Consider the following 27,053-nt stretch of genomic DNA (forward strand, 5'->3'; position numbering starts at 1 on the left):
AAATAAAGAGGCTCAATAGCTCAATCAGGTCACACCGTAGCTCTTTTCGCATAAACCTTCCCGCAACTCTTTTTTTGACAAAAACTCGGCCGCGGGAAACCTCCCCCGATCCCCGCGCCCCACTAGCCCTAGCCCCGAGCTCAAGCGAAGCCGCCTGCAGTTGTTTACCGGTGTATGTACGTGGGTGTTATTTTTAAAGGGAAATGTAGTGCTGGCTGCGCAGGAGCCACTGCTCTAGCTGGGGGACGCAGCGGGGCCCACACCACGGCTTCCTGAGGGCGCTGTTTGCTGGCCATCAAGGCTGTCCCCACTGCGGGCTTCTGGCTCAGTCCAAAGTTTGGGCCAGGAAGCTGGACAGTGAGTTTCATGCTCTGTCCAAGCCTTAGCATAGATTACGAGTTCCCGCCAGGGAACATTGTCTTCTCTAAGTTCGGGCTCCACTCCCTCATTCACATTCCAGGAACAAAGTCACCTGTTTCTCTTCAACCTGGAAGCCATGCCAGGCCCAACTGTGCGGCCACTGGTTCTGGAGCAGATTTCACACACCCACATACTCACTAGCACACAACGCCCTGGCCGCAGGTGGACTCTCATCACCCTGCATGGTTTGTGTCCTCGCTCTCTTGCTCTCAATGTCCCCAGTCCATATGTGCCCATCTGTCTCTCGGGCTTACAGTTCTGTCCTTGTACAAATGCGCTTCTGTTACTTCATGTTATCTTCAGAGGCAGAATGCTGGAAAGGCAGCATCTGACTGCTTTCTGGGGTTGCTCCTCTGCATGAGGCTCCACTCCTCTCATTGTGGGCCTGTCCACTGAAAAGCCCTGAGTTTGCATTTGGTTTATAGCCTGGTGGTGTGGACCCTGATGCAAAACAACTGTCAGCTTCAAGTGCCTATGCGGTGAGGGTGGGCGCAAGGGGAGCTATATTACCTGGAATCTGTTGTTCAGCTTTGAGGATAACAGGGAGGCCTGGGCTTTGCACCATGATACCACATAAAATCCAAAGAACTCTCAGTGGCCTCATTTCCAATACTTTAACACACTATAAAATAAATCCACTTTTTTTCTTCTCTAAATCTAAACAATCTTCTGTCATTAAAGTGAAGACATAGAAAGAATGTGTTGACATTAGATTTTCACTAAAAACATGTTGTGTCGATTTTCAGAATGCATATCCCAAGGGCGTTCCAAAAAAATGAAAGAGTTCAAGGTTCAGTTCAATGTTGACTCTCTTGGTAAGGAATGGGGGTGAGGTGCATAATACAGGCATTTCTCTCCAAGGGCTTATAGTCTTAGTTGGAGGGAATAAGACATATAGTATTAAAAAGTTCAGTATTTCAAGAGTTAAAAACAGTACAAGACAAATACAAGCGGTCTTATAGTATTAGGCAAGTTTCAAATGAATGGAGGTTCAAAACTTCAAATGGCAGTGGTTATAAATGTTCAACTTGGTAAATGTGCATCTTACCCAAAGAACTTACCGTTGTAATTTGGCCCTATGGCAAACCTTTGAAAACTCAGAGGCTGAATCTTAGTAATTGTTGTCTTTTATACAAAAATTGCTTTGATTTTAAAGGCCTCCTTGGTCCTTTACCCCCCGCCCCCAAGTTTTTAGTATATGAAAGCTGATACGTTAAAGTTGTTGGTCAAGAAGTAATGCCACCATGATCTTTGAGGTAGAATTTTTGGTCGAAACTTCCCCCACTTTCTTTTTATACCCTGTTTATTTCTACAAATTAAGGTGGTAATTGTCCACTCTGTTTTGTAAATTCAGTAACTGGAGGAACACAAATTTTTTTAATGTTTCACCTAAACAAGCTGAGTAGATTCCAGAGCCCAAATACTAGGGACTGAGCATGCTGCCTATTAGCAAAGTGCTCATTTAACCTCTTGGGTTGGCTTTTATGTCTGTCTCAGTAATGAAGACAGAACATGCAAACACAGTATAAGCCTCCAGACAAATAAAGGGTGGGGCAAAAGCAGGCTTACAATTGTTTATATAGAAAGTAATACAGTAATTAATCTATATATATAAAAGACTAATATGCAAAGTGTCCCCTCAGGAGTTCGGCCAGGAGACTGGGAGTTCGATCACTCGCTATGACATGTGCTGACCACCAGGAACAAAGGAAGGCCCCAGCCGGAAGCCAGATGGCCCCGATTGGCCCTGATCACTGGCCAAGCCTAGGGACCCTACCTGTGCATGAATTTCGTGCACTGGGCCTCTAGTTGGTGTATAAAAAAGCCACAGATTTCTGGGTATTAATTTTGTATCCTATTACATTGCTAAAATCATTAAGTAAGTCTAGCAGTTTTTTGATGGAGTCTTTAGGGTTTTCTATGTACATTATCATTATCATGTCATCTTTGAATAATGACATTTTTACTTCTTCTTTTCTAATTTGGATGCCTTTTATTTCTTCTTCTTGTCTGATCGCTATGGCTAGCACTTCTAGTACTATGTCGAACAGGAGTGGTGAAAGTGGGCATTTCTGTCTTGTTCCTGTTCTTAAGGGGAAATGGTTTTAGTTGTTGCCCATTGTCATATAAGGCTTTTATTATGTTGAGGTATGATCCCTCTAGTCCCACTTTGCTGAGAGGTTTTATCAGGAAAGGGTGTTGGATTTTGTCAAATGCTTTTTCTGCATCAATTGATTTTTGATCATGTGATTTTGTCTCTCAATTTGTTATGTGATATATCACATTTATTGATTTGCAGATATTATACCAGCTTTGCATCCCCAGAATAAATCCCACTTGGTCACGGTGTATGATCTTTCTAATGTAATGCTGGATCCGATTTGCTAAGTTTTGTTGAGGATTTTAGCATCTTTGTTCATGAGGGATATTGGCCTGTAATTCTCTTTCTTTTTACTGTCTTTATCTGGTTTTGGGATTAGGGTAGTGCTGGGTCTTTCTATACCATTCTCTAAAGTAGGCCCTTCTGTTAGACTCTCCCACCACCCTTATTTTTTTTTTCACAGTTCTAATCACAACCTACAATTTATGTGTTTACTTACATGTACATTGTCTGAAGTCCAGACTAGACTATAAAATCAGTGAGGACAAGGATATTGGGCCCATTTTATCCTCAAATCCCAAGAAGCACCTATTACATAGAAGATGCTAAAAAAAAAAAATATGTAGCTCAGAATTAAATAAGCTGACACATGGAAAACCATTAGCACAGTACCTAGTTCGGAGGAAAATCTTAATCGTTACCCTGCAGTAGTAACAGGTGGTGGTAGTAACAGTTATAGTGCTAATAGTGGTAGTAGTTTTCCTTGACTTCTTCCTTTCCTTGTCTTCTTTCTTCATGCACAGCCAGTCACCACATCCTGTCCATATTCCTTGCCAGTTTTTCTCAGATTCATCTCATCCTCTCCAAGCTCTGTCATTACTGCGGTCCTTCTGTTCTTCATGATTAGATTCACTAAGTAGGCACTGCCTGCCTCCCTGTGGAGAGACGCATCCATCCCTTGCCCCAGGACTCAGAACATTTATCTCCTTAAAGCACCCTTTCCATCACATTGCTCCTCTGATTAAGAAAGCACTGGAGAACTCTTAGCATATAGTTTAAGGACTTTCAGAAAATGACTCCTCCCTTAACCAGCTCTCCCTACAATTTCTCAAATCTAGCCCTAATCCCAACTGAGCTGGGTCTCCTTACTGGCCCTGACACATACCACATTTGTCCCTAACCCAGAAGTATGCCCATGCTACTGCCCTGCACAAGACATGCAGTCACCTACTCTCTGTTCAATTACATTCAAATTCCTTAGTCCCAGTTTAAAAGCCATTTCCAGCATGAACGCACCTTCTATCTACTCAGAATTCCAAAGACTTCCAATTACTCATTATCTGTAAAATGTTTCTTCCAACTAGATATACATGGCTACTGGTAAAATTACTTTAAGAAAAAAAATTTGTATTCAGTAACTGCTTTGTATGAATGGACAATTTAGAGCCCTCTTCTCTTCTCCCAAGGGGAGAAACTGAAATGTCACTCCAAGCCTTCCCTACACCTCCCCAACACTGAAAACCCAGCACAGCATTGCAGAAAGACAAGGGTACCTAACATTTTACGGGGCTACTACAGTACTATGTGTCAGTCAGTCACATTCACACAGAGATCATCTAATTACCATAACAATGCTTTGAGGTAAGTACAGTTCACCACTTTTAGGTAATTAGCCCAGAAATCTTGGCTTACAGAGGTCATTTTCATTGCTCAGAGTTACACAAAAGGTAACAGTAAAAGCCCAGATAAAATATACACCAAAATCTGACACTGAAGCAATTGGCTTTCCTTTATATTGCCCTGCATACATATGGCTCTGACTTTAGACTCAGCCCTGAAAGATACACTGAAGAGTCAATGGTATTAGGGTAGGGCCAGAAATCCAACCAAGCCTGACTGTCTCCTGATGCTGGAAATACTTGGCTGTGTAGCACTGTCTAGTACTCATGATTAGTGCTTACCCTTTTCTAATTACCCCAACCCAGGACACAGGACACCCCATGAGTCCCTAAAGTCATTGGCCAGCCAACACATCAGCAACCAGTGGGAGTGTTTTCATGCTGTTCTGGGTGTACTACCCCCACATGAAGAAGACAATTATCTATTCACTTACCCAGGCACTTTACCCCCTTTCTTTTCAAAGAGAATTCATCTACCTTTCATCCCTTTACACTCCAGGGGCACGAGCTTGTCACTTTGTGCTCTGGAAGATGTCTGTTTAGAGAGGCTGCCTGAGTATTTGCTTATTTCAGAAAGGAGTATTGCAACACTTATCAGCTGTAATTGGTGTGGCCTCACAAAATCCACACTGGGCTTTCCAGGGACAGGCAGTGTCGAGGAAAAGCTAGGTTATACTGGCATATGCAAAGAGAGATGCAGAGAGCTCGTGTTTGTGCAAAAATCTGTGGTTCCAAGTCATACTGAGGTTAACAACTACACGGAAGCTGTCTAACCACAAATTGAAAGCACTTACTGCACTCCTGGACTATGCAAGGCACTATGAAAGATGGCAAAAGGACTGAAACTCACCCTTGTTTTTAAGATCCTAAATCAAGTAAGATTTTTCATAATCAGTGTGTTCCCATCATTCACTACTCCTTTGGCTGAAGATCTTATAGACTAAAGAATTATTAGGTTAAGTAGACTATCTACCCATCTCGTTCTGTCTAGAACAGTGGTTGGCAAACTGCGGCTCGGCAAACCGTAGCTCGCGAGCCACATGCGGCTCTTTGGCCCCTTGAGTGTGGCTCTTCCACAAAATACTGGCTCTTCCACAAAATACTGGCTCTTCCACAAAATACCGACTTCTGCACATGGGCCACGAAGTTTCAATTGCACTGTATGTGCACGCCCCCACATGGTATTTTGTGGAAGAGCCACACTCAAGGGGCCAAAGAGCCGTATGTGGCTCGCGAGCCGTGGTTTGCCGACCACGGGCTAGGAGATTTGGGGAAGAAAAATGTTTTCCCAAGATATACATAACTGTGCTGCCAACTCCACTCTAGAAGTTCCTACCTTCCTCTAAAGAGGTGGTGCTCAGTCGGTGTTGGCTGAATTTAATATGGATATGTATATAAAACATTTTATTAACGTGCCAATTTGCTGAGTGACTTAGAAAAGCTGTTAATGCCTCTTTGCAATTTTCCCAACCAAATATGTATCCATGGCTGGCAAACGCTAATGCTGAATGCACATTACTATGCTGGTCATTAGGCTGGTGTCTCTCTGCTCTATATGCACCTTACCATACTCCACTTTGTGACACTGTTGCTGGAACTCTGCAAGCCACCATTTCTCCTTTTCCAACCAGTTCCCTGGTGGGTTCTGAGAGTAGAATGCTCTGAATGGAGAATCACCAAGGCAGGAGCAGTGAGAAGGGACTTCGTACTTTTACCCAGCCAGCAACTGATTCCAGTTTCTGAGTTCTTTCCACACTCACAGCACCAGCCTCATCACTACCCCTCACAAATATCAGCACCAGTGGGTGACATCCCCTTCTCAGACAGCTCAGTTCTGCAGAAGGTGGCTGCTGGGCACACCTCCTCTAAGCTCCAGAATCCTCAGCCCCAGTGGACAGCACTCCAACTCAGAGGTCTGAGGCCCAGCCTCCTCCCAACATCAAGATTCTAGGAGACCCAACCTCTGCCCTATGCTCCCCCAGCTGTGTCCTGGTGTTACTATCCCTCCCAAACCTCAGGGTTCCCTTTTTGTCTTTCATGTTAAATTCCTTGCTAAAATAACTAGTGTATATTTGTTTCCAGATTGGATCCTGAACTGAAACAATTATATTCCCCAGAAACCAATTCTCTGTAAGCAGATCCTCCCCCTTTCATAGCTGGTACTCTTCCTGTTCATAAGAGCTACCCCCTGATTTGCTCCAATCCCTCCCTCCACTCTTCCTTCCCTTGCTCTTACAGATGCAACAGCAAACACACACTCAGAAACTACTTGAAAGATGCTGAGCTCTTTCAAACACAGGTGAAGTGATTTCACAAACAGCTTTAACTGTAATTGTACATCTCACACCATTTTTTCAACAAAATTTTACTGAGCATTTACTACATATGAGAACCCACGCTAAGATGAAAGCCACATGGTTCCTGACTTCAAGGACCTCACAGTCTAGACTAGAGAGTTCTTCAAATTCTTCCAGCTCATCCATATTAGATTAAAACAAAGATAACAGATCTGAGGTTCAGCCCAGACTACTGGCATCAGCCAGCCAGATGGCTCTGAGGAGCCAGAACATCCTCCACAGCAGCAACAATGTTTAACCCTCAGTTACTTATTAAGCTTTCTCCATGGGCAGAGAACTTAAACTTGGCCAATGATGATCACAACTTTGCTTAGCATTGTTACAGTTATTGAACACAACCATTTAGATGACAAATAGAACATCTCAAAACAATCAGCTTCTATTCTTTCTTTTTCCCCTAAATAATCTGCCAAGCCTTGAATTAACCTGCTTCATTCTAAGTGAAAGTCCTATGCCACATACCTTGAAGTGATATATATCTACATGTATATTTATATGTATATTTACATACATATGTAATCACATGCATACATATATATTTTTTAATTTTAAAAAAATCCTGAGATCCTTGTCCTCCTCCCAATTCCATTCCGCTGCCTGAGAACAGAGTTCCACATGGAATGGATTTTCATTTCTTTGTGGCCAGGTTTGAATAAATGGCTTTCCATTCTACACAATAAGAACTGGGCACCTCTGCTTTTTAAACTGAATGAATAGAAGATTTGGATTGCGAAAAATAATAATACTGTATATGGAATGAGGGAATGTGAGCACTTCATATTCTAAATAGAATTCTTTCAGTAGAAAAAATCCCCAGCTATTTTTTCAGTCAATTTTGTTCTCTTATTTCCCTCCCCTAGATAAGACACAGCTGAATTCCTCTAGGCAGCAAAATCACTGCCTGCCTGGTTTGGCCGCGAGTCAATCTGAGATCAGCTCAAAACCAGCCACAACCTCCAAACTCATCCTTGTCTGAGGATGTTGTGCATACATTTTCAGGTGTCTTCTTGGCGTCTATGCCATTTAATCCTCAGAGTAACACTGTCCCAGGCAGCCTTCTGCAGCTTTACCACTGGACTACGCATTTTAAAAAGCCAACAGGTTTCTGCCATCTCTGCTACATGCCTGAAGGTTTGAAGGGAGCAGAGAAGAGCTGGACATACTAACACCCTTTTCTTTATGTGTGTATATCATCCTAATCAGCACCATTTATAGCATTATTATGGGAAACGCTGTGCTAGGTGCTTTATATACATTAATTTCTAATGAGCCCTAACAACCTTTTCAAGTATGTATTCATATTGTTCTCCACATTTATACAAGAAATTTGAGAGTTATAAACAATAATTTGTCAAGGGTACTCAGTTTATAACTGACATTATGTTCAGGCCAGATATGTTTGCCTCTCTGGCCTAAGCCTAACACTGGTTGTCTGATAAACTAAATCTCATGAACTTCATCACTGAACTATTCAAAGTGCTAACGATCCCAACAACAACAGAATGAGTGGTGGCTGACTAAATGTAACTAATTTTTGTTGCCCTCCCCCCCTTAGAGAGAGACTGTTAATTATACATAGCACAAATTTCCAGGGTTCTTGCCACCTGTATACAATGTCCAAAATTAGAGATGCAGAAATTTATTTCTAGGCTTAATATGAAAATAGTGTCCCTGGACTCCTTTCAAGAGTTATCACAAAGTAATTTGGGAGGAAATACAGTTGGATGAGCAGATAAAAGCATGTCCCAAATGCAACCATCTACTTATAGATTTGAGTGATCCAGTTATGAGGCTAGGAACTAGTCCCACCGAAAAGAGAGGTGCACTGATGCAAGAAAAATAACCAACAGTTACAGTCCATTCTAACACCTGAAATGTAAGTGAGCACAGTCCCATTGAGTGAAACTACAGAACGGGGACCACAGAACCGAAGTGTTGCAAGAGCCCCCAAAGTCCTATAGCATTTCCAGTGCAGTAACCATACATGGCCAACTTATCAATCATTACATCAACTTTTCAGCAAACTTAAAATTGTCATAAAGTTGCTGAAACTCCAAAACTTAATTTGTATCAACACTTTCTTATTTTAAAATGCTTAGGCATCTCCATTTTTTTTAAATATGTTTTTATGGATTTGAGAGAGGAAGGGAGAGAGAGAGAAACATAGATGAAAGAGAAACATCAATTGGCTGCTTCCTGCACTCCCCAGCTATTTTTTCCAGTCAATTTTGTTCTCTTATTTCCCTTCCCTAGATAAGACACAGCTGAATTCCTCCAGGCAGCAAAATCAAGCACAAAACCCGGAGATGTGCCCTGACTGGGAACTGAACCGGTAACCTCTTGGTTCATGGGTTGATGCTCAACAACTGAGCAATACCAGCTGGGCTTTAAAAATTTTAGTGGAAAGTGTGGGTTCTTCTTTACTCAACTTGTTCCTATTCTCATGTTGGGGACCTACACTTTACAGAGTTCATCCCTATTTTCTATATTTCTCAGGGCAAGGAACTTTAAAAAACAGCAGTAAGTTTAGGATACTAAATGTGAAGTAGAAAAACGTTACTTATTCATCAACCTATATTTGCTCTTTGATACAATCATGTTCAATGAATATTAGTTCTTTGTAGGCAGACACTGTAAACATTTGAATGAAAAAAATTCTATTTGAAAATTCTTTCTATTTGAGATCATATGTTAGGACTGAATTGAAAATTTATTTCTGACACCTGTTCATTATCCATAATGAGATTTTGGTGGTTTTCCCTCCTAGCTTCATTCAGACATGGACAGGGGCGATGGATCCATCAAATACATCCTCTCCGGAGAAGGTGCAGGCATCGTGTTTACCATCGACGACACCACTGGGGACATTCATGCCATTCAGAGGCTTGACCGAGAGGAAAGGGCTCAGTACACTTTAAGGGCTCAAGCCCTAGACAGGCGGACAGGCAGGCCAATGGAGCCGGAGTCAGAGTTCATCATCAAAATCCAAGACATCAATGACAATGAGCCCAAGTTTCTGGACGGACCTTATATTGCCAATGTGCCAGAAATGTCACCAGTGGGTAAGGTGCAATTCACTGATTCTCATAGAGTGATTCCTCTATAGAAGGTCCTCCTGTCTAAATACAGAAGAGAAGATTGTGCAGAATAGCCCACAAACTATGAAACTGAACCAAAAGCGACAATCAAGTCCTTAGGCAGGACACTACCTAAACACTGAAAACAGCCATAGTAAAATATAAAATAAATGACAAGGCTAGTGTTGTTATCCAGTTCTAGTTCTTCAAAAACAAAGATGGATGGATGGATGGATGGATGGATGGATGGCTAGATAATGTTTGGTTCATAAAAGCAAAGCATTTTGGTATAATTAAAAGAGTAATGAAGAACCAAAAAACTGTGTTGTCCTTACTGGTTATTAAGAATTTAAAACATAATTGCCATCCCTAATTTCCAAAGAGGTACAAGATAGGAGTTACGGAAGCTTGACCTAGAAAAGGACCCATCCAAGGAAGCAAACATAACATTAGCAAATGCTTTAAGACTGCCCATTCGGGATTGTGTCCAGCCTTTAGCAATTCAATCTGAACAGGTTTCCACTCTCTCTCTTCCTCAGGGACCTCTGTTATCCAAGTGACAGCCACCGATGCTGATGACCCAACCTACGGCAACAGTGCCCGGGTAGTGTACAGCATTCTCCAGGGCCAACCATACTTTTCTGTGGACTCCAAGACAGGTATTTGATGCAACAGTCAAGTCAGGGGTGTTTGGTTTTTTTTGTTTGTTTGTTTGTTTTTAAATATATTTTATTGATTTTTTCAGAGAGGAAGGGAGAGGGATAGAGAGTTAGAAACATCGATGAGAGAGAAACATCGATCAGCTGCCTCCTGCACACCCCCTACTAGGGATGAGCCCGCAACCCAGGTACATGCCCTTGACCGGAATCGAACCCAGGACCCTTCAGTCCGCAGGCCGACGCTCTATCCACCAAGCCAAACCAGTTAGGGCAGGGGTGTTTGTTTTATTCCCTAATAATTTATAACTGCTACTATGACAGACCCAACTCTCCTTTCAAGGACTCTCCAGTGAGTGTAATAACCAGAGAAGATTGTTATAAGCTTTGGGATTAAGACAGCAAAAAAAAAGAGGGTAAGAGCAGTGCGGTGCTATGTATAGACAGTGTACAGAGCATGACTGGAGAGACCAAAAGGCCTGCCTACACATAATTACCTTCTCATTAGCCTTCAAAAAATCCTATGGTTGTATTTATTACCAGGGATTAAGGTCTTTTATAATGCTAAGAACTGAGAGGATTGACACATTAACCTGGCTCAATATAGAACCAGAATCATTGATTTTGAAACTAGAAAGAACCCGTAGAGAATTCATCCAATCTATCATCATTCACTTACTAGATAAGAAAATTGGAAATTAAGACCTAAAAATGTGCTTCTAGTTGTAGGCATGTCCCCTGACATGTAGTCTGATTTCTTTCGACTGAACCACCCTGTACTAAGCAGAGAAAAAGGCCAGAATGAATGGACGCTGCTTTAATAAGGGAAAAGGGTGCAGAGCATAGGATGTTACCCCTTCCTTCCCGCCCCCCCCCAAAAAAGCCATGTACTGAGAGGAAGCTCTAATACAGTGGTTCTCAACCTTCCTAATGCCGCGACCCTTTAATACAGTTCCTCATGTTGTGGTGACCCCCAATTTCATTGTTACAAATCGAACGTAATCAAAGCATAGTGATTAATCACAAAAACAATATGTAATTATCTATGTGTTTTCCGATGGTCTTAGGCGATACCTGTGAAAGGGTCGTTCGACCCCCAAGGGGTCTCGACCCACAGGTTGAGAACCGCTGCTCTAATAGGAAGAACAGCACAGAGAACTGGGTGGGCAAGGAGCAATGTGGCAAAAAAGGACAAATTAATGGAAGCTTGGTTTTGTTTTGTTTTGTTTTCAGCTTAACTGAGAGTTTTCAATGCAGAATTTGTTTTATCTGTGAAGAAGCCCCTTTAATACTTCTGAATTGGGCAGAATAATGAGTATATCCTTATCATCTTGAACTTGTGCCAGACTTTCTCCCTTTTAAAATACTTCCATATCTGAGTCTCCAGATATTCCTGTGAACTTGTGAAATATATGGAAGTACTGTTATTCCCATTTTACATACGAGAAAATTGAGGCCCTAAATAACAAGGAACTTGAGTAAAGAAACTTACAGCCGCAGAGGTAAAGTCAATGGTGCATGCTCAAAGTCATCTCTTTATTAGAAAGAGAAAAAATGCATTTCTATTAGCAACCTGATACTTTTTTTTTCTCCCCAGAAGTCCTAAGGGGAACCAGGCATTCAGAAAATCATATCATAAAAGTAAAAAGTGAAAGACTGTAAATTAGTAGGAGGAAATAAAAAAGATTGTAGTTAAGGCCTTCTATAAAGCAGTAACTTTAACAATTCTAAACATGGGGAAGAGTATAAGGGTGCCACAGGGAGGGAAAGTATAGACAGGAAGAGGGTAATGTGTCCTTTATATCTTAAGAGGAGCCTTACATTATTTTGACAGCTCCCAGGGGGAATTTTTAGTGTTAAGGTCAAAAATACATGAAAAGATAGTTATTGCTGTGCCCACAGGGCATTTTAAAAAAAGAAAAAGCTGCATATTTCACTTTAGAATGTTGTTACTAAAATGCAGTATATACATTGTAAGAGTTAAACTTCGGACTGGTTTATGGTCCCAATCCCTTCCCTTAGCATGTAAAGGTCTATTTAGCCAAGGGTTATGTTGTAAACTTGAAGTAAACAATTCCTGGATCTTTGCCTAGGGCTTAAAAAAAGGTAGATAAAACATGACCACACATCCTTGGCAGGATCAAAACACATTTCACTGGAGTTTGATTTAGACCCCTTTAATGAAAGTATTAGCACTGTGCAATGCTGCTTCTTACTGTCTGGGGAAGTTCATTTCTTATGCGTGTTCAATATAAACAACTCACAGAGCAACTTTCATGTCCTAGCTCATGGAATTCAATGAAGCACAGATGCTAGCAGTATATAACAAAACAGAATGAATATACAACAAAAGGAAAATCAAATTAGAATTCCAACCCTGCTTACAGGTATTGGGGAGGCAGGAAAAAGGAGACTAGGAGTGAGTTCCCTAAAGAAGAGTCATTCATTCTACAAGGGCTCTCGGGGCTGAAGAAGAATTGATCTAAAATCACAGATTTGTGGAAGAGATCAACCAATGAACTTGTATGCATATATGCATAACCCCTGGACAGAGACAATGGGGTGATGAGGACGGAAGGGGGGGGGTTGGAGGGGTGGTTGGGAGAGGGCTGGAAGAGGTTAATGAGAGGTTAACAGGGAGAAAAGGAGGACCTATGTAATACTTGCAACAATAAAGATTTTTTTAAATAAATTAAATAAAATCATAGATTTGTAGACACATATAGCTCTGTTTTCTGGGCCCTAAGCCCAGTTTCCTTTAGGGCAGTGGTTCTCAACCTTCTGGCCCTTTAAATACAGTTCCTCATGTTGTGACCCAACCATAAAATTATTTTCGTTGCTACTTCATAACTGTAATGTTGCTACTGTTATGAATCGTAATGTAAATATCTGATATGCAGGATGGTCTTAGGCGACCCCTGTGAAAGGGTCGTTCGACCGCCAAAAGGGTCTCGACCCACAGGTTGAGAACAGCTGCTTTAGGGAGATGGAGCTTTCTGACAGCGCCATGACTGCTAGCTCAAATCTGTCAGAGAACCGTTGCTGCCACCTCCTGTTACATCTCAGTAATGCAGACAGAGGAAATCAGCCCTCTGCTCTTCCCACTGGAACTGCATTTATTCATCATTTGTGTAAGAACAGCACTTTCTTGAAGCTGGGATTCTGACATCAAGTTCAATAAAATACAGGTGACTTGCATCTCGACTCTAGATATTAACAATGCACAAGGGAGAAACCTAGAACCCAATCTTAAGAACTGGACTTGAGGTTTTGTTTTTAAAAACAAAGTCATTTCACCCTAGCTGGTGTTTCTCAGTGGTTACAGCATCAGCCTGCACCCCCGAAAGGGTCCCAGGTTTGATTCCCAGTCAAAGGCCCATAGATGGTTGTGGATTCCCTCACCATCCCTAGTCCAGGCACGTGTGGGAAGCAACCAGTCGATGTGTCTCTCACATCGATGTCTGTCTGTCTCTCTTTCTCCCTCTCTCCCTCTCTCCTTCCCTCCCTCCTTTCCTCCCTTCTTCCTTCCCTTCCATTCTCTCTGAAAAGCAAAAAAATATCCTCAGGTGAGGATTAACAAAACAAAAATTAAAAACCAAACAAAATCAGAAAATTTCTATCCTACAGGTGTAATTAGGACGGCACTCACGAACATGGACCGAGAAGCCAAAGAGTACTATGAAGTGATTATTCAAGCTAAGGACATGGGAGGGCAGCTTGGAGGATTATCTGGGACCACAACGGTCAACATCACCCTCTCAGATGTCAATGACAACCCACCCCGCTTTCCCCAGAGTGAGTATCTAACCAATGAGAGTACAGGTTCTCAGGCCAGAGGGGTCACTTGTTACAGAGATGAAAGAGAAAGACCTGGGTTCCTCTTTAAGTTTAACTATTCATGGTTCCTGCCCTACACTTATCATGTAATTCTCACATAACCATTTCCCTTCTCTGTCCCATAGCACTAAACCAGTGTTTCTTACTTTTTTCACTATCACCTCCCTAGGAGCTCTTTTATACTTTTTTTTTCCTAATTGTCATGCCCTGCCCCTTCATAAAATTAAATATGAAGGAATTAAGTTTTATTGGGTAACTGTGAGCCATTGTATTATCTAAGGTTTTTTCAACTCTCCCTCAACAAGAACCAATTTCTGTCCCTTAGGGGGTGATACTCACGGCTTAGAATGCACACAGGAAACTAAACCAAAGTAGTGACCCACCTCACACCTAACCAATCAATTCACAAGCAGGTATGAAGTACCTGCTTTGTAAGGGCATTGGGCATGAGGGGCACAAGATACTTGAAACCCAGGCCTGGGTTTCTACACTCATCAAAAGTTAACCAAGAAGCAGCATTTGCTGTACCACTTGGTTAGGGCAGAATGAAGCCTTCATAATTAACTAAGATGAATAAAGGCTTCATAAAAGGATGAGACCTCAACAGGGGGCTGAAGAATATAAAGCATGTAAACAGGCAGAAAGGAGAACATTCCAAAAGGGAGAAGCCATTCATTCAAAAATTATTTGGTTTAGGCACTCTTCTTCGTATGGGATATAGAACAATACATAAAAGAAATGAAATCTCTGCTCTCCTAGAGCTCAAATAGAAATCTGAATGTAGGATAGAAATGTATATAAAGACTTGGAAATAAAGTTGCAAGTATGATTTTATGTTTAATGAAATGAAGACCTGTCTTTTGTGTTTCAAATGTGTTCTATGTCCAATGGAAGTCACAACAAGTTTTTGAGCAAGGATAGACCAAAAAAAAAAAAAAAAGCCTAGTTACAGAGCCATGCATAGGTTGGCAGGGCTGGAAACTAGAAGCAGGAGAGTCCATTAGAAGGCTTTGAGAGCGATCCAGATGTGAAGCAATAAGGACTTAAGGAAAAGGCAGAAGGAGGGAACTGAGACAAATAAGAAAACATAGATTTCTGCTTCTTGATTTCTTGGCTAGCCAAGTGGGCCACTACCAATGTTTTTTCTATCTTTCTCAGAAGGAATTAGCATTTGGGGAAATAGTTCATTAGGAAGAATTGAAAGACTGAAAAGCAAGATACTTCTTACCACTCTGAAAGGAAGATTCACTGAGATAAGAAATAATTTTGGGCCTGGCCAGCATGGCTCAGTGGTTGAGCTTCGACTTATGAACCAGGAGGTCATGGTTTGAATCTCTGTCAGGGCACATGCCTGGGTTGTGGGCTCGATTCCCGGTGTGGGTGTGCAGGAGGCAGCTGATCAATGATTCTCTCTCATCAGTGATATTTCTATCTCTAGCTCCCTCTCCCTTCTTCTTTGAAATCAATAAAAATATTTTTTAAAAAAAAGAAGAAATAATTTTGGTTTTGTCCTAGCCTACTCTTAGGATTACAGTCAAGCTACTTTGGCCCCTCCTTTCCAAATGTCTAGTACAGTCTGACCTAATACCACTTGCTTAGCCTCTTCGGATCTCAGTTTTCATCTGTAAAACTCAAGTTTTAGTTGTTGAACCAGGAGAAAGATGTTTAGTACAGCATGCCTTATATGATGTGATACTGATGAGGCATTTTTTTATAGTGGCAGATTACAAGACTGCAGGTTCTAACCTTTCTTCACAGAACATTATCAGATGAGTGTATTGGAATCAGCTCCTGTTAGCTCCACTGTGGGGAGAGTGTTTGCCAAGGACTTGGATGAAGGAATCAATGCAGAGATGAAGTACACTATTGTGGATGGAGATGGTGCTGATGCCTTTGACATTAACACAGATCCCAATTTCCAAGTTGGCATCATAACTGTGAAGAAGGTAATCCAAATCATTTTAATGGAGTCTTTGAACTGTATATGAGATGTTAGCAAGGGCTGTTGTACTATTAATATGTATTACTTCAAATCCTATGATAAGCACTCTTTTCTACCATTAAAAAACAAAACAAAAAACCCGCCCTAGCCGGCTTGGCTCAGTGGATAGAGCGTCGGCCTGCGGACTGAAAGGTCCCAGGTTCGATTCCGTTCAAGGGCATGTACCTTGGTTGCGGGCACATCCCCAATAGGGGTGTGCAGGAGGCAGCTGATCGATGTTTCTCTCTCATCGACGTTTCTAACTCTCTATCCCTCTCCCTTCCTCTCTGTAAGAAATCAATAAAATATATTTTTTAAAAAAAACCCTTACTCCTTTTGCTTACATGTAAACACTAGCTGTGTCATCATTTTACAGAGAGGGTATAAGGTCATGATCAAAATAATTTATAATATGTCATTTCTCCTAGCTCACTACTTAGCCACTTAAGAAACTGTTATAGCTTAATTCCCTAATGATGTTAATGACTTAATATTTGTATTTGAATAACTTATTTTTTACCACAGTATGCCATAAATAACAATAAAGCATTTATGAATCAAGAAGTAACATGTAGGGATTTTTAATTGCTATTTAAAGATCCACAGACACTAATTAGACCTGGAAAAGCTTTATCAAAGATAGCTGCTAAGTAAGATTATCCCTTAAAACTCCTTTGCTTCATGTTAAGTTACCAAGTTTTCTGAGTATAAGCTATCAATTTTGTGTGTGTGTGGTATAAAGCACATATGAGTGAATATCTTTAGATGAAAAATAAAACTTTTTTAAATTAAAGTTTTAACATCTTAGTAAATATATATCTAAGGAAATACATTAATGCAAAAACTCACTGATTTAACCTTCCTTCTCTTCTATTTTAAATACATAAAAAACCCCAAGATATCTTAAATTATCCATTCAACACATATTTGTTAAATGTCTACCTATGTGCCAGGTATTACTCTAGGCATTTAATGTAGAGAATAAATAAAATAGCCAAAAATCTCTGCGCTCATGGAAGAGGAAGAAAATACTCAAAAGAGCAAGTAAGTCAATAAATTAATATATTAGAAAGTGTTAAGTGCCAAGGGGAGGGGTAGAATAGAACAAAAGTGGTATCAGAAGAGCCAAAATGACTTTAAATCAGGTGGTTGGGATTGGCCCCCCCAGAGAAGTGATGTTTATGCAAAGACTTACTTAAGGGGGAAGAGTTACAGCATCAAGTTGGGCAGGCTGACAATACACAACCCTGGGAGATCCCCTATAAATGACTTTCGGTAAGAACTGCACATGGCAGCCCGGAGATAAGGAAATGAGAATGAAGATATTGAGGAAAGGGGACAATAAATGCAAAGGCCCTGAGGCAGGATTTTGCTTGGTTTGTTTCAAGAACAGGAAGTTTGATAAGACTGAGTGGAGGAGAAGACTAGTGGAAAATGAAAAAATTCAGACAAGTAACAAGAGGGCCAGATTGTGTAAGACTTTATAAGCCGATGTAAGGACATTGAGTCTTACTCTGAGAAAAGTGGAAACAACTAGGGGACTTCAACAAATGTGTGACATGATTGAACTTTCATTACAAAAAAATTATTCTGTAGGTTCTGTTGAGAAAAGACCATAGGGGCAAGGATGGGAACAGAGAGACCAGGTGAAAGGCCACTGCAATAATACACATAGGAGAAGATGGTGGCTTAGCCTCGGGTAGTAGGAATGGAGGTGGTGAGAAGCAATCAGAATCTGGATATATTTTGAAGGTAGAGCCAACAGGATTTCCTAACAGATTGAATGTGGATATGAAAGAAAGAGAGGAGTCAACTGAGCAAAAAGAAGAATAAAGTTGCCATTAACTGAGATGGGAAGTCTACAAGTAGAGAAGGCGGCAGGGGGTGGCAAATGTTGGATTAAGTTCTGGACATGATACATTTGCAATGCCTGTTAGACACCAAGTGGAGATGTGTAATAGCTGTTGGTTACAGGAGTCTGGATTTTGGAGAATAGTCTTGGGCTGGAAATATTAAATGTGAGAGTTATAAGCATATAGATGGTTTTAAAGAAAATAATATATATGATATTCCAAGGGACTGAGCACAGATGGAGAAGACAGTGGAATAAGCCCTGCAGCACCACAGCATGATGAGGTCAAGGAGAAGAGCAAGGACAAACAGGGAGACTGAGAAGGAAAGACCAGAGAGGAAGGATGAAAATCAAGGGAGGGTAGTGTCCTGGAAGGCACCAAGAAACTGTTTCCAAGGGAAGGGAATAATCACCTGTGACAAATGCTTCTGCAGGTCATATAAGAACACTAAAATTGACCACAGACATTAGGAACATGGAGGACCTTGACAAAAGTAGCAAGTTATAACTTACAATGTAGCACAAGTTAATGTGTTCAGTAACTTTATTCTATGTTGTTCCATAGAGTTGAATTAATGCTGCTTTAGAAGGGAAGAGTTTATGTTTGTCCTGTTTTATTTAAGATGCAATAAAATAAAGCAAAAGAACAAATACATCCAGCATTCCACTAACCAGAAATCTTTATAACCCGCACACAATGACCTCAGAACAGTGCAAAATGCTGAGATTAAATAAATCTGGAATCATCAAATAAATCTGGATGTAATTTAAATTTTTATAGTTTATTTTATTCTCATTCTTTGAGAATTAATAGCATATGCTAGAATTATAAAAGATGACTAGAATACCAACTTAGTGCATGACATAGGATTCAGAACATTCCCTAATACATGATATGGCTCAAGTTAACAGTTAATAATACATCACTTATCATGACTGGTAACTGTAAACAAGATAAATGCTCAAATTTTTTAATAACTGTGGATCCTTTAATGCAAAAATTCCCTTTAAAAACTAAGCAATCAGAAAAAGAGCTTTTGGAATTCTCAATATATTTCAAATTTTATATTTTAAAATAATATAAAAGATAATTCTAAATAACAATGTAACAATATTAATTTATATCAATTTATTATAATACTAGCGGCCCAGTGCATGAATTTGTGCACCTTAAAGGAACTGTGGGTCACAAGGCTGCTGTGGGCACAGGGGCGGGTGTCAGCCCATCCCCCGTGCCCCCGCCCAGCCCCTCCCACCACGACCCCTGGTGCCCTGTCTGCCAATAGCCCCGCTCCCGCCACCACCACTCCCATGCGCTCTAGTGTCAGCCCTGCTCGCACCCGCTGACAATGCGAAGCAATTGGGGCCAGTGCCAGCAGTGGTGCAAGTGGGGCTGGTGCTGTCAGCAGGTGTGAGTGGCAGCTGCTGCCCCAATCACCCCTCAGGAGCAGGGGGAGGTGGAGAAGCGATTGGGGCTGGCAGTCACTGCTTGCACCCATGGATGGTGCTGAGCAACTGAGGCTGGCGCCGGGCACCAGCAGTGGGTGTGAGCGGGGCTGGTGCCAGCAGCAGATGCGAGCACCTGGTGGGACCGCGGCGCACAGGAGCAAAGAATTATCAGTAACCACCAGAGGCTCGCCCCGATGACAGCAACTGGCACCCCGCCTTAGTCTGGCGCCCCCGCTGACCTGCTCCACCATCCAGCCGTGGCTGACGCCTGCCATGCTCCACACGTGCCCCCTGGTGGTCAGCACACATCATAGCGACCAGTTGTCCCACCATTTGGTCTATTTGCATATTAAGGTTTTATATATATAGATAGCTTGCATCTTATTATGAGGTATTCTTTTAAAAATATTAACTATTACAATTTTATATCTGAAAGGAACCCCAAAATGTCATTTCTCCAGCTCCCTTACCTAGAGAAAAGATTAAACCTCACAAGACAAAACACTATCTTTCATTGTCATTACTAAAACATGTTTAATCAAAACAGGTATTAGTTTTGCCAAGGTCATTCATATTTCTTTTCTGAACTTATGAGGTGACAGAAAATGAAATTAAGAAAGAGGTCAATAAGTTGGGTAGATGGACAAGTCAAATATAATAAACTAGAGGCCCGGTGCACAAAAATGTGTGCACTTGGGAGGGTCCCTCAGCCCGGCCTGTGCCCTCTCGCAGTCTTGGACCCCTCGGGGAATGACCACCTGCTGGCTTAGGCCTGCTCCCCAGGGGATTGGGCCTAAGCTGGCAGTCAGACATCCCTCTGGCAGCCCGGGAGCCCTCGGGGGATGTCCACTTGCCAGAGGGGAGCAGGCCTAAGCTGCAGTCAGACATCCTTAGCGCTGCTGAGGAGGCGGGAGAGGCTCCCACCACCACCGCTGTACTGGCAGCCATCAGCCTGGCTTGTGGCTGAGCAGAGCTCCCACTGTGGGAGCACACTGACCACCAGGGGGCAGCTCCTGCATTGAGCGTCTTCCCCCTGGTGGTCGGTGTGTGTCATAGTGACCAGTGATTCCCAGTTGCTCTGCTGTTAGGGTCAATTTGCATATTACCCTTTTATTATATAGGATAGAGGCCTGGTGCATGAGTGGGGGCCGGCTGGTTTGCCCTGAAGGGTGTCCTGGATCAGGGTGGGGGTCCCACTGGGGTGCCTGGCCAGACTGGGTGAGGGGCTGAGGGCCGTTTTCAGACTGGCCACACCCCCTTCAGGGAGGGGGGTCCTGCTGGGGTGCCTGGCCAGCCTGGGTGAGGGGCTGATGGCTGTTTGCAGGCTGGCCACGGCCCCCAGTGGGGACCCTCACCCCATGAGGGTGTGCCCATCCTAGGTGAGGGGCTGATGGCTGTTTGCAGGCTGGCCACAGTCCCTTCAGTGTTGGGGTCTCCCTTGGGGTGCCTGGCCAGCCTGGGTGAGGGGCTGATGGCTGTTTGCAGGCACCCAAGCTCCCAGTGGAGGCTGGCTGGAAGCAGGTATCTGGGATTTATTTAGCTTCTATAATTGAAACTTTGTTGCCTTTTGCAGAGGCCACAGCTGGCCAGGGCAGGCGGGAAGCTTGGCTTTCTCCACCGCCGGGGCAACCAAACCTCCTGCTTGCTCCAGCTCCGTGGCTGCTGGCCGCCATCTTTGTTGGGTTAATTTGCATATAGTCACTCTGATTGGCTAGTGGGCATGGCTTGGGCATAGCGAGGGTATGGTCAATTAGCATCTTTGTCTTTTATTAGTGTAGATATTTTAAAGTCTACTGACTGCTCAAGCCATTAGTTTAGAACAATTCACTCAGATGCCTAATCCACACCCATCTTCCTACTTGGTTATTACTAATACTATATAATAAAAGGCTAATATGCAAATTGTCCCCTCCAGAGTTCAACAGGGAGACCAGGAGTTCGATTGCTCGCTATGACGTGCACTGAACACCAGGGGGCGGCGTGGAACATGACGGGCAACCCGGGGCAGCGGCAGGGTGCTGAGGGAGCGAGGGAAGGAGGAGGAGGGGAGGCCCAGAGACTGGGAACCTGATTGGCCCTGATCGCCAGGCCTAGGGACCCTACCCGCGTATGAAATTTCATGCACCAGACCTCTAGTGTCTTATAAAATGGAAACAAAATTTCTGCTTTTGATTCATTTCCCTAAGGCCTATCTTTCATCTAAAAAGCACATACTTATAAAAAAGAGAAATTAAGCTAAATTGATTGAACTGGATCCCATAAAACCATTCTCATTACTACCCAGGATCTTGGCTCTTTTGGCTTTTAAGTAGTCAATCAATTGATTTTCAGTCTCTTAGAAGCTTAAAAGATAACTTGAAATATATATTTTTCAGAATGTTCTTTATTCTATGAGCATACTGTTATGTCACTCTCTCATCTTCAGCATGCCTTCCATCTTCCAGCACACAATAAGCAATAGTTTTGTGTCCATTATCCTCTTAGGCCACAAAGAGCAAAACTCCTATATTTCACCAAACCTAAAATCTCCATAAAATGTAAATCCCATTATTGTTTATATATCACTTAAAAAAATTCTTGCCAATTTAAATGATGCAATGCTTTCTTATTCATTAGCTTATGGTTTTTTAAAAAACTCTTGCAGACATAGACATATTTGCTTCACATTCCTATTTGAACCAAGCAACCTGCCTTCCTAGTTCTTTGTCAAAAGGTAAGGTTTTCATTATAGGTATACAATGTATGGTGCTAAGAAAATACAGAATAAGTAGACACCTAATAAATCAGTAAAACAAATAAAAACATTTTGTTAGAATTTGAAAATAAATTTAGTTAAAGCAACTACTACTATTTCTCAAAAGCAAAGCAGTTGCTTTTGAGAAACCTAATAACATCAGCAAAACAAACAAAAACATTTTGTTAGAATTTGAAAATAAATTTAGTTAAAGCAACTACTACTATTTCTCAAAAGCAAAGCAGTTGCTTAAATGAACACATGGCTCTTTCTAACAAAAAATGTGCTTAATTCAGAATATTTTATGAAAAAAAACATGGAATATTTAGCTACAAAATTTTAAATCATCACCAAATGCACATGTGACTTTTAAGCTTTACTAACTGCATTGCTATCCTCTGTAATTATTTTATAGGACTAACTTTCCATGATATTTTATTGATATTTTGAGGTAATTGTTGCTTAAAACATTTAAATGTTGTCAGGAAGGAAGGAAGGAAGGAAGGAAGGAAGGAAGGAAGGAAGGAAGGGAGGGAGGGAGGGAGGATTATTCTTAAGATAAAGCATTCAAGTTCACATTCTGCCATTCTAAAGGTAGGTAGGGCTAGATCAAAAAAAGGAACCACCAAAAAAATTAGATTTTATTAGGAGTTTATTTTGTGGGTGATCTCTGGATGAGGCATTTAAAAATCTAGAGCAGCATTTTACTCTGACACTATGTGACCATGTTAGCTTAGTTCAGTCTTTGAATTCTCTTAGTCTGTTTCTTCAACTGGAAAATGCGGCATTGGATTCAATTTTTAAAAGAGATTTTTTAAAAGATCATCTGTGCCTTAGCCAGTTTGACTCAGTGGATAGAACGTTGGCCTGTGGACCAAAGGGTCCCAGGTTCAATTCTGGTCAATGGCATGTACCTGGGTTGTAGGCCCTGGTCAGAGTGTGTGCAGGAGGCAACCAAGTGTGAGAAATATCTCACATCAATATTTCTCTCTCTGTCTTTCCCTCTCTCTTCCATTCTCTCTAAAAAAAATCAGTGGAAAAATATCCTCGAGTGGGGATTTAAAAAAAAAAGATCATCTATGATATAAACTAAATACACAAATACTGATCTGACACAGTGCCCTGAGAACTCTTGTTGAAGGTTGTTTATGATAGTTTCTTGGAAAAATCACTATTGCCTTTGTACTTGGGAATTTTCTTTTTAAGGAAGAAAACAAAAAAAGCTTAGACTTCAGTTGTATGTATAGTATGAAAGAGAAGGTGAACCCTCTCTTAATTATCATGACATCTTTTCAAATGAACAAACATCCCTAAAGACAAGGGGACCATGCTGATAAACAGTAGACATATTTAGAGTCAGCCTTGCTCAGAGTACAGTGGCTTTCTTAATCAGCACACTGACTTCCTTCACTATCTCTGAAGCATCTAGCATCTTCTTACCTTCTTTACCCAAGTTGTTAGCACTTGGAGTGCGGGTGAATTTCCCGCCAAAATATAAGATGGCTCTGTCTTTTGGTTTTGTTCCATCCACCAAAAGGGTGGATTACAAACAAATATTTGGTAATACGCAGTTACAATCGGCCCGAGTTTACACGTTTCCCGCACTCCACCGCAAATCTATATGAACCGAGTTTTAAGACGGCTCCCGCGGAGTACGTGCAATTCACGCGAGCCGACTTAACTCGTTTCCCGCACTCCAAGTGTTAAAACTGACATGAAGGCCAAGAACTACAGAACAAAAGAAAAATCCCCCTTATTCTTCCCCTTAACTCTTTTCTACCATTTTATGAATTGAGGAATCTACCCACCAGCCATCAATGTCAGTCATCTTTTGGAATCTTGATATATATGCTGCTGGCTAACCAATTTTCCCACCATTACTTTTCAGCCCCTGAGTTTTGAAAGCAAGAAAAGCTACACCTTAAAAGTGGAGGGAGCCAATCCTCACCTAGAGATGCGGTTTCTGAACCTGGGCCCCTTTCAGGACACAACCACAGTGCACATCAGTGTGGAAGATGTGGATGAGCCCCCTGTATTTGAACCTGGCTTTTATTTTGTGGAGGTACCTGAAGATGTGACTATTGGAACAACCATACAGATCATTTCTGCCAAGGACCCAGATGTGACCAACAACTCAATAAGGTTTTGCCACAGATTATACCTCTCATGGAATCTTCCCTTCCCCAGCATCAAATTTTCTAACACTTTTCCCCTTTGCTTTTTCTATCTCTGGAGACTCTCCTGATTCTTTAAATTCGTTCTGTTTAAATAACATAGTCTTTTCATGTTATTTAGAAGTGAAGTATCATATCTACAACTTAGTGTCAAATGGTTCAGCAACACACACACCTTAGTTCTCAATCCTAGCCCTATTGACATTTTGGGATGGATAATTCTTTGTCATGGGGCTGCCCTGTGCATTGTACAATGTTTAGCAGCATCTCTGGCCTCTCACCACCAAATGCCAGTAGCACCCTGAGTTGTAACAACTTAAAACGTCCCCAGATATTGCCAAATGTCCCTGAGGAAAGTGGGGTACAAAATTTCCCCAAGTTGAGAATTACTAATTCAGAAAAAGCACATACAGATACATAGGTGTCAAAACATTAAAAACTGTTGAATCTTAGTGGTGAATATAAAGGTAATCATTGAATATAAAGGTAAAAATTCTTTTGACTTTGATGAACCTTTGACTTTACTTTAAAAAATGAGAAAAAAATAACGTATACGATATATATTTCCATATACAATAGAAAAAAACACACATAGAAACTATTAGTGTTGTCATTGGTTTCAATGCCATGTAGACTGGTCAGATAGGGCTTTCTACTGCAAGCCCAGGTATCCGTCTCTCCAAAATGTGGTTTGAACTTAAAAATTCCAACCAAGATGCTTCCCCCTCAAGAAGGGGCAGGACAGGAGAGCTGCTCTTACAGTCATGGCCATTTCCCAACAACTCTGTAGCCAAAGTGCAAACAGCTGGTGGACAGGTTGACACCTCAACCTTCCAGAGCAACTGCCAAGCCTCTGAAGCATGACACAAAAGATCAGGATTCCAAAGCCTTTTGAGGCCACCTGTCATGTTAAATGTTGGAAGTCACACAAATGGATCTGAGGCTTTATAGTGCAGATAACACATTTTAAACACTCCCTAATGTATTGAATGCCTTTTCTGTCAGCTACTTCCCTCACCTGGTACTATTTTGTATGAAAAGAAAATGTGCTTTTGCAGCTTAACAAAGATGTTTCTCCCCTGAGAATAACTCTACTGGGGGAAATTTGCTTTCTCTAACCAATTAGTAAACAATTTATATTTTTAGGCATTCAAATGGCTAAAACAATTTTTTTGAATTATGGTATTTGACTTTTAGAAGTAAACTAATATTTATGAGTTATAACAACTTCACATGAGTGATATTTCTACTTAAAGCTTTTAAAATGTACAACAGGATGGAAAGAAGTTAGTGAAACCATGTCATCCCCAAAACAATCATAATATAAATGAAACTGATTCTATTATAAATGCATATTTTCACAAGCCAAATACATATATATACACATACACATATGTGTCTTCTGATCAATTAATTAATCTATTCATATCAAAGAAGATACTTTAGGGAAAACTTTAGAGAATAAAACATTATTGGGGGAGGGGGTTGAAATAAACACAAGCTTGAAAAAAATCAGATCTCATTACTAAGAGTCAACTAGACTACTCAGTGGATATTTCCACATGTTCTTTCCAGATTGACTCTGGACTCCTACATGGTAAGCACTGAAAATATGGTTTTGTTAGGAGTCACATTCCTAAATGACAAGAGACTGAATGCTGTCAGGAAATACACACATGCACAAATCCTAGAGTGAATGTGCATTTTTCAGGACTAAAGTTGTTATCTCAAGACATCTAGGAAGGAAAGAGAAACAGCAGGCCTAGATTCACTAACTGGCATGGAGCAAATGAGGTACAAATGAAGGAATCCTACCTGGCTAATAGAGTGCTGCTTCACATGATGGACCACTGAGAGCCACCTGTTGGCCAGCATGACACACAGTTAATATCATGGAAGTCCACAATGAAATGCCTGTCTATTCTAACAGATCCCAACCAGAAGAAATACAAGAGTCACCAGGCTAGAGGCACAGAGCAGAGTCCACTGAGCTTCTTCTGTGGTGGGACTCTAGGTCTTGAGAGAGAAACTGGCAAGAACAAGGCAACAGCCACAGGCTTGAGGTTAATAGACAAGGGTTCAGGCACAGCAGCAAAGCAGATTCCACTTATCAGAACCAGTTGCAAAGAAGGGGCAGAGTTCATATTGCTAGATAGAGGGTCCCTGACTCTTTGTACTATCCCCCAGGAACCAATAATGGTCATGGACCCAAGCAGAAAATCAAGGGTCCTGGACTCTCATAGGGAAAAGCACCTAAAAGTCTAATGTCTGGCTATCATTTAATTAAACCATTTGGGAATTACTTTCCTATGTTATCTTTCCCCAAATTGTTCATTTATCCTTATTTTTCTTATAGAAGTTATCTTGTTTTGAAATAATTTGCATATGTTATCTGCTGCTTGGCTATCTAATTCATCTTCTGCATTTTTATTACAAACTAGAGGCCTGGTGCACAAATTCGTGCACCAGTGGGGTCCCTCGGCCTGGCCTGCCGGATTGGACCGAAACCAGCTCTCCGACATCCCCTGAGGGGTCCCGGATTGCTAGAGGGTACAGGCCAGGCTGAGGGACCCCACTGGTGCAGGATCAGGGCCGGGGAGGGATGCGGGATGTTGGCCAGCCAAGGAGGGACCGCAGGAGGGCTCCGGGCGTGTCCGGCCTGTCTCGCTCTGTCCCGATCAGCCGGACCCCAGCAGCAAGCTAACCTACTGGTCGGAGCGTCTGCCCCCTGGTGGT

The 27,053-nt window shown here is 41.6% G+C and overlaps 1 protein-coding gene across 1 annotated transcript in view; it reads left to right on the top strand.

The window, feature by feature from the left end:
• Positions 1–27,053, top strand: part of CDH20 (cadherin 20) — a 199,324-nt gene that overhangs the window by 147,033 nt on the left and 25,238 nt on the right. The window contains exons 3-7 of the mRNA XM_014454426.2: positions 9,325–9,619; positions 10,174–10,293; positions 13,918–14,085; positions 15,886–16,073; positions 24,032–24,285. Coding sequence (XP_014309912.1) covers positions 9,325–9,619; positions 10,174–10,293; positions 13,918–14,085; positions 15,886–16,073; positions 24,032–24,285 — 1,025 coding nt within the window. The remainder of the gene's footprint in view (positions 1–9,324; positions 9,620–10,173; positions 10,294–13,917; positions 14,086–15,885; positions 16,074–24,031; positions 24,286–27,053) is intronic.

Source organism: Myotis lucifugus, unplaced genomic scaffold, assembly GCF_000147115.1.
Source record: "Myotis lucifugus unplaced genomic scaffold, Myoluc2.0 scaffold_36, whole genome shotgun sequence".
Classification (NCBI taxonomy): domain Eukaryota; kingdom Metazoa; phylum Chordata; class Mammalia; order Chiroptera; family Vespertilionidae; genus Myotis; species Myotis lucifugus.